Source organism: Cantharellus anzutake, assembly GCF_015039405.1.
Source record: "Cantharellus anzutake strain C23 chromosome Unknown EI90scaffold_107, whole genome shotgun sequence".
NCBI classification, from domain to species: domain Eukaryota; kingdom Fungi; phylum Basidiomycota; class Agaricomycetes; order Cantharellales; family Hydnaceae; genus Cantharellus; species Cantharellus anzutake.
Window position 1 is genome coordinate 38,034 of NW_024067057.1, and position 8,778 is coordinate 46,811.

At 46.2% G+C, this 8,778-nt stretch overlaps 2 protein-coding genes across 2 annotated transcripts; both read right to left on the minus strand.

The window, feature by feature from the left end:
• Positions 1 to 925: 925 nt before the first annotated feature.
• EI90DRAFT_3021274 (uncharacterized protein) lies at positions 926 to 2,117 on the minus strand (the record flags this gene model as incomplete). The annotated part of the gene is made up of 3 exons (XM_039057630.1): positions 926 to 1,650; positions 1,707 to 1,895; positions 2,027 to 2,117. 3 exons carry the CDS (start codon positions 2,115 to 2,117, stop codon positions 926 to 928), a joined length of 1,005 nt encoding a protein of 334 aa, XP_038909513.1.
• A 1,699-nt stretch (positions 2,118 to 3,816) lies between these two features.
• Positions 3,817 to 5,182, minus strand: EI90DRAFT_3021275 (uncharacterized protein; the record flags this gene model as incomplete). The annotated part of the gene is made up of 5 exons (XM_039057631.1): positions 3,817 to 3,928; positions 4,010 to 4,374; positions 4,573 to 4,926; positions 4,971 to 5,059; positions 5,110 to 5,182. The coding sequence occupies 5 exons, from the start codon at positions 5,180 to 5,182 to the stop codon at positions 3,817 to 3,819; spliced, it is 993 nt and encodes a 330-aa protein (XP_038909514.1).
• Positions 5,183 to 8,778: the final 3,596 nt, after the last annotated feature.

Here is an 8,778-nt window from a genome sequence, read left to right on the forward strand (position 1 = left end):
CCGGTCCCTCCGATCCCTCCGTTCCAACTCCGCTCCTCCCTCACTAACCTCGGAGCCCCCGTATTCCACAATCCTCTTGGCACCCCTTGATGGTCACCACCCCCTCATTTCAATTTATTACCTACGCCTCCCTAAGTACGGAGCCCCGAAGACTTCCGGACAGCTCCGACGTCCGCTAGCGCACCCCCGCCTCCGTTGGGCAATACACTCGCCTGCCCTGCAGAGCCCACCTTCGGGCCTATCCCTCCTTTCCGTTTCTGGGTTATCGCCTGCCTTTCCGCTAACCCCGTGAACCGACTCGTTGGTAATATTCAGTCGGCTAATGGTTTAAACCCCATTAGCTCCGCTCCGTTCGGCTCCACCAATTGCAGAACCATCTCCGCTGTAACCATATATATATCCCACTTGTACATAGGTTACGCCCCAGTAGAAAAATCAACTAGAGTTACCCCCCTAGGTTCTAATTGCCAGTCAGTAAGTTAGGGCACGGACGTGTCACTAGGCACAGCGCTCTTGGCAGAAGTTGCTGAGGCCGAAGCCCTCCGTTATGGAGACATTCTTTCGTCTCGAGTCTGGTCTCTGACAATGTCGCTTAACCATGTGTTGCCGCTTTATAGTCCCTGATTGTCAATCAGTCCATAGTTGCATAAAGATAAAAATAAGGAATAGCATATTGGATTGCAGAGGAACACGTGTGCATTTATGGTCATTCATTCTGCAATGTTTTGATTTCTGTTTTCGAGGTTTAATGTTGAACTTGTCTGGTACACTAACCATTCGTTCCTTGAATTTTCTATGTTTTCATCAGATAAAAGAAAGTCATAAAAAAAAAGATTGCATAAGGAAACATAGATTTGCGGCTATACAGGTTTTCGACCTTTGATACTTGTGATTGGGAATATCAGGAGTAGCTTCAGGTCTGACACTATTCCTTGGTATTATACTCCTCCCTCCACCATTCCTCTTTTCGCTCTACAGGCCATATTTCTTCCGCATACAATACCCTATTATCCAACCGATAAGTTTCCATCACCACTTGCAGTTCCTCCAATGTATCCAAGTTGAGTTGCTGGACTCTTCCATAGATTCGATCTTGAAATTCACAATAGAATGCCAGTGGGTTATTTTTCCGTGGAATAGTCAGATGCATCGTTGCATGGTACAAATGTTCCCGGAGTATTCGCCAAGAATTCCATAAATGGAACTCCATTGACTTTACCACATGATACTCGGAGCAAATCGTGGCTTCCAAGAGAATCCTTCCAAAGATCAATTCCATTACCTCTTCAAGATCTTTGATCATCGGCATGACTTTATATGGTTTGAATAGACTTCCTAATCGACGCGGATTCGCTCGGAGATCCATTTCGTCTTGGACTAGATTGAGACAGTCCCGGGTCGTCTTCCAAGTTCTATCCAGGTCGGATTCTAACTGAGTTAGATGGTTGTTTAAGACCACGTTAATAAATTTTACCCCTTTCGGATATCCCTGATTATAATCACTCCGCATCTCTTCTTTAAGTAAAGCAGAAAATGCGGGGGATACTCCTACTTGAGTACGTGGGGTGAATTCAAAAACGGGTTCAGCATTGTCATGATTGAGTATGGGTGATGCCGGTTTTAAATTGGGAAGCGGGAATTTGGGTTTGTCTGGAATGGGAGCGGAATGGACCGGTTTCGGTAATTCCATTTAGCAGCAGCACTACCCATGGGCTGATCACTTGAAGAAGAAGTCGTGGGTAGGTCCGAGCTGGAATCACTTGGACATCCATAGGCCAGGTCAAATACTTCCTTCCCACGCATTAAAATATCCGATCTAATTCCGTCACGTTTCTGGAATCCTTGCTGGGCTTTCTCCAAAAGGAAATCTAATTCAGAATCCGTTTCCCATTGAACTGAATTCATAGGTGAGTCGGATCCAAAAGTAGTACTTTCTTTGTCGACTTCGCTTTCCTCGGGATTTCCCGTTCCTTCATTCTCTTTCATCAGTTCCTTCTCGCATCATGTTTAGCGGATGACTACACACCGAGGAAAAGGGTCTTAGGGATAGCTGGAGTCTGGCTGGCAGTTATGACCGGAACAGTCTTGAAAACGACTTGAGTGTTTGGGAATTGCATATTGATAAGTTTCTTTCAGATGTTCAGGTGTTAGACGCTGAAGGCTTGTTGAGCCATCGACCCCTGCTGGTGCTGCAGTTTTATAGTTCGATGTCTCTATTCCTCTTGTCTTCATCCTCCTTGGGAACCTATCGTTACGCTCGGGTGGTTACATGTTCAATCGGCCTAGTCGTTCTCAATCCATTGGCTCAGCCTCATTTTTCCGTCTATCACTCCCTTTCCTCATGTTCCGTCATCAATTCTCCTGTCTCCTTCATTCACTTGTCTAGTTTGGTTGTCCGTTTTTCACGGGTTTTGATTGCATCTTTAGTTCTTTCCCCCCTTTTCTCATTCTCGCTACACTAATCAGCCTCATGTTCCATTGTTCTACTATTTCTTTCTCCATCATTTTCGTGCTTCTCACAGATCCTTGGCTTGATTATCATCGCGTCAACTCATCAAATCTCTCATGCTCCATCCTTTTCGCAGTCTGGCTCTGACTACTGTCGCATCAACTCATCAAATCTCGCCTTGCGCTTCTCGCACCGCTTAACTTGATTACCAACATGTCAACTCATCAACCCTTGCCTTTTACTCTGCCAATTTTCCACCTGATTCACAACTCTCGATTCTCTTCTCAGTATTCTCATGTCTGCACGGATTTATCGTTCGGATCCTGTGCACTGCCTGAAGTTCCCCTTTTCCTCGGATTCTGGGTTTTTCCCCGATTGAGCGTTTACTCTCCCTATGCATCCACTCCTTTATTTCTCCGCCTTCGGCTTTGACTTCCAGATCTCACTCCTCAACTCAACTGCCTGGCAACTTCTACTTCCTTCCGATCCTATTTCCTCCAATGCGACTCTTATTTACTCAAGGTCCTTTGCTCCTTTATTTTGTTCCCTCTGCCACTCGGATCTTACGACTATTCCCCTTGTTACTTTGTACATGTGTCGTCCTCCACTCATCACGGTGTTTCTGGCCCCGCCGGATCACTGTTTTTCTTTTCCATTGCAACAAGATTGCGATGTAATTTTTCCCACCGCGATCGACTGATGGTACTTAACCACCTTGGCGATCTGCTTGATGAGTTCAATGGGCACTTGTACTGCCTTGACAATTCATCAACAGATTTCCAAGTTGGATTAATGTCTTGATTTTGATCAGTCATAATTAGGTATAGATCATGAATGCCTCATGGCATTCTCGTTGTTTGGAGACCGGAATTCATGAAATGATCTGCCCGACAAGTCCATGATGTGCATTGGCCTTTGCCATTCATGCATTGTGGGTTTTTTGGGTCAATCTTGAGCCTTTTCCAGGTATAACCGGCTTTAGGATGGACGTAGCACCTTAGACACATGTGCCTTGAATGAGCGAATTGCACCACTAAGGTATGTTTTTCGCTTTGCCCCCTTTTCTTTTACTTTTCTTTAGGTAATGTATAACCCAGTATATCGGTACTGTAACCTCGATGTAAACAAAGAAGTTTTTGAATTGAGGAGTATATAAATTTAAAGAAAGAGAGCGAGAGTAGATCAAACAGATGATCAAAAAAAGAAGAAAAAAAAATCAAACAAAGAGCGGAATTGTGTTTATACATTAGGTCATGATCGACCTTTTGTAAAGAAATTTCGGAAGAGAAAATGAAGAAAAGAATGATGGAAGGGTGTTGTCATGCTGATCCAGATGGATAACGCCCATTACGGAGCCAAACCCACCCTTACTTGCTCGCTACTTCCCCAAGCCATGTCTTTTCATGCAAGACAGTGAAGGGAAGAAGGTTGATTTGATCTCGTAGACGATCAGAGTCCAGATCATCATTAGTGCAACCCCTGTTGGATTATTGAGTGTAAAAATAAAATAAAAATGAAAAAGTAGAGTTCGACATACTCCATTTTTACTCAAACATGTACCTCTCTCCCAAAGACTCATCGCTAGGAGGTCTCTTCACTGTTCGAGGAGGTTCACGAACTTGGTCTTGCAAGATATCAAGCCTGATTGGAATGGATCCATACAGTTTCGATCGACATGACAGTCGTCGCTCGCTGTGTCCCCAAGGAATGTACATGTTGTCATCGGAATCATCTCCACTGTCCAAAAGTTGCTGGGGCCATCTGGTCCATTGCTGTGATAGCCGGTTATGAATCCAAATGTAGGCAAAAACCGCACTGCTGACGACAACAGCTAGGACAATCCCTAGGACTGTGGCAAGTTTAACGGTGACAGATGTAGTGGTCATGATTCGGATAGATGATAGATGTACAGCAGAAAAACAGATCTGTCGACACTGTGATGGAAGTAAATGAAAAGAAATAAAGGAATGTTTTTCTCGGCTTTAGCCGTTAGTACATAAAAACGAAAGAAAAATGCGGGTTCACAGATGCTTTTCAGACCATGTCTGACAGACAATGTCCGGAGACCTGTGTTTGTTAATGGTTATGATTAAGAAATTGTGATATAGACCCTTTTGTCTTACTTGATGTCCTTTGCTCTCTTCGATTTCATCCGTCGGTGATTTGTACTCATGGCTAATCTCGCTTGTAGTGAGACCATGAATATACAATGTTGGGTGCCATTGCCTATCCTGGTACACAGTTGGTGGGGATCGAGGGACAACTGCTTCAAAGGACTCGATCAATGGTGAGACTTGATTACGTCGACGTCTCTCCTCCGTTCGTGTTCTTTGTCCTTCTTGCCATAACCCGATTATGATGTTGATTGGGTAACCAATGGTATGGTTCCACACCCATTTTCCCCAATCTCGTCGTGCGCCAATCAAGATTGCAAGGATACCGATGAAATAGAATGTAAAGAGAGTCAGAAGGAAAATCTGTAGAGACAATTAGCCTTTTTAGAAGTTATTTGATATGAGACATTACTTAAAATGTCTGCTCCCATGATGTTGTTATGTTTTGGGGTTCGCTTGTCTTTGTTCTCAGCCACCAGTGCGCGGCTCTGGTGAACTATGCAACGAGTGAAACAAATTTCGTAAAAGTCACCTGATGTTACAAACTATTTAATTCCTTATCCAGACATTTCGGATGCAGAATCTTCTGTATTGGGATCCTCCCGTCTTTCTCGTACATGAAACCACCTGAGACTAACAGGTGCTGGAAAGTACAGCTGGCCTCGAGGAGCATTTGTCTCCTTGTACCTGAGGTATTTTCTTGGACCTTCTACTCTCTTGTGGTTTCTATAGTCCCATCTCTCTTCGTATTTTGATGCTTCCTTGATTCGTTCATAGAGTGGTTCATAATTTTGCGGTATTGTCTCTCCTCTCTCAATCATTCTTTTGCATTGATTCCACCTCTCCCATACTTCATTCCAAAATTCCTCCTCTCTCTTGAGTCGCTCCTCTCTATCCTTGTGTGATTGGGAAGTTGCCATGCTACTGAAAGCAACTCCTAAAGTTCACAAACTCCGCATGTTCCATATTTCCCTCATCACTCTCTATTCCTTCATCGTCCATATCCATTTCGTCATCTGCATACTCATCTGACCCTTCCGAACCTTCACTATAGTCTTCCTCCATATATGCCAAAAAGTTTTCGGCATCTCGTTGCTCAAATTCCTCATCAGACTTAGTTTTGGACCCACTTCCTTCAGACTCGTCCTCCTGTAACTCCTCTGAGTCCTCCGATTCTTCCGATTCTTCCCTATTCTCTTTCCCTCTTCTTTCTGCTATGTTCTCTCTCTGTTCCCTATGCCATGCCTCTATTGCGTGCCATCGTCCCATTTTCTCCTGAATCTTTTCTAGAACAACCGGTTCAGCTGCATCTCGATAGTAAAATATCTTGACACGTTGCGCTGCTACAGGCTTGGATAGTACTGTACCATCCAATTCAGCAAGGATATAAGCTCCAGATGGCCTTACGGTTACCACATAATATGGTCCGGACCACCTTAGGGCTCCCTTTTTTCCTTGTTGATTGTCCAATGAACTTTTATACACTAAAACCATCATTCCTCATGCAAGTGGTTTCCTATATCGTTCTCTCCCATGCTTTTCCCAATATGCATCAGCATTTTGTTTCCTTTGTAAGGCTAGATCTCTTGATGCTTGGTCAACATTCATATCTCTATCTTTTAATTGCTCCATTCTTAGACCCAATAAATCGACGGTATCTTTGATCTTGTGCCACTCTAATGTATGCCAGGTTCGCTCTGTGATATCGAATGGGAACATTGCCTCTTGTCCATAGAGAAGATAGTATGCTGAAAATCCCGTAGCTTTTCGAGTGGTGATTCTATCAGCCCATAACGCATAATGGAACCATTCTGGCCACTTGTTGGTGTTTCCGACACATTTCTTCCACATGGCATCAATCCAATATCTATGACCAACTTCTAACATCCCGTTTGCCCTTGGATTTTCGCAGATATGTGTTGGGTCAGAGATGAGAAGGAAGTTAACTTCTCATCTTCCCACAGTGGTCACAATAGATCGAAAACTTCCATGGATATCCAGAAGTCACATGAGACCCAAGACCCAGGGCCCAGGGCATCCGGCCACACAGAGCATCTGGCACAGGGCACGTGCAGGAAGTGCAACAGCTGGGTGTGGGCACAGGTGTGGGTGCAAGTGTGGGTGTGGATGCGGGTATGGGCTAGGTCAGGGTGTATGCCCTGTGTCAGGGTTCAGCACCCTGCCTTAGGGTGCCCCGGACTCCCCACCTACTTTACCCCCTTTTATTCTTTGACTGTTGCCTCGTTGTTGCCTTTGTGTGTTGTGTACATGCGCGCACGCACGGGATAGCGTGGGAACTTTCTGAGCGAGCAGCTCGCCCAGAATGTTCCCACGGGTCACAGCCACAGTTCTGGGCGAGCAACTCGCCCAGAACATTCCCACGCTTACTGGGCACTGCCACCTGGATGTTCCCTCCGGGTCACACTACAGAACTCTAGGAGCTGTATAGTTGTGGGCATGTGACCCATTCCTTTATATAGCAACCATGCGGGGAGATGAGACCTTTACCCTTCTTCTCATCTCATGCCCCGCATAGGCAAGTGTATATATTATCTTTCCTTTTACTATACATCTCATGCCCCGCATAGTGTGAGGACAGGTTAGATGGGGGCTGAGGTCAGGGAGCCTCAGAGTCCGAGGCTGGGCCCTGACACCCTGACAGCCTGAGCAGATGTGAATAAGTGCCCACTTCCTGATCAGGTACTTGCATGAAGCCGATTAGCGGCATGTGATCAGGTTACACTTCAATCATCCTCCATCTCCATCGTTTTTGCAATCCCATCAATGAATCTAACTGACAATGTCTCTTGGACTGGCAAGTATGAGCTGCAGGCCCGCCCCATGTAACTTCATTGTGATCACAGACGAACACAGACGAGACTGCCCAGGCCTCGAGGCAGCTGAAGTATCATCTGCACCCTTCATGAGAGCCCCATCTGATCCCATGTGGTCAAACGGGCAGCTGGGACCACTCGACCCGACATTCTCCTATGTAGCTCTGCACCACATAAGATCTGGTGTTCGATCTCTGGATTGATTATGGCTCTTGTTACCTGAGAATCATCATCTCAACAAGGCCGAAGTACTGAGAGAGAATGGGAACCAGAACGTTCCACCTCGATCTCTGTCCCCATTGGTGGAATGTTGGGAGGCTTCAAAGGCTGCTGCGCTCAAGGCTGAGGCCCTCACAAAATTACGATTGCCTAGTGAACTAAGGGATGTAATATACAAGGTCAAGTCCAGGTCGGGCAGCAAGTACAAACTAGACAGTCACATCTTTGCCTTTCAATTCATTCCCTGGCAACATCCTTTCTCGTTATACCTACATACTCCGAATCATCTCCCTCCTTATAGCCTTTGTCAATTACACCCGGATCCATGAACACCTGATGGAAGGAGAGGTCCAAGAAGGATGTAAGATATCCTGGTTTGAACATCCGAAAGGAATCTTCCTCGAAGAAAACTCAACTGATGATTGATCAATGGTGAGTTCACCTGAGGTTGCTGTATACCTTGCTTGTCAGCTGCTGTGTTGCGTAATTAAGAATGGATTGTTTGAAGAATTGGATCTGAACGAACATGTCGAGGCAGCTCACGGTTATTGGCTCCCATTGGCCCCAGGGACTGAAGTCCCATGGTTCCTCGACTGGCCCAGATGGGAAGACACACCTGGACCATTGCCTGGTGCTGAGGATAGGGATGCCTATGAATTCCGGCTTGTATGGCCTGGCCCCCCCCAATCCAACAAAGTCCCATCTAACCTCAAGCTGGTGGATGTCAGGGCACACCCGCCTGACCCGGGCCCACCCGGCCACACCACACCCGCTCCCCGCTGTCTATCCCCCTCCCCCCTCCTTCCTCCCTCTCCTCCCCCCTCTTTTCCCTTTTCTTTCCCCTTTCTTTATTTCATTCTTCTCATCCTCCTCTTCCTGTTTATTTCTTTCTATCTACACGGACCACCTTCCCTTGTATCGATGTACTATTGACCCGTCCGGCCCACACACCCCGGACGGCTTCCCGCTGTGCCCAGCATGCGCGCATGTAGCGGACGCTCTCGGGATCCCCCACGGGGACACCCGGATGCCTGCGGCTGCCTCCGAGGATGACGTGGCACCTGTCATGTGACTCAAGCCGCATGTACATAAATGTACCTGAAGTGGGAACCGAAGAAGTAACCTTCTTCTCACATTCTCCACTTCAGGTAAGTAGTATAGT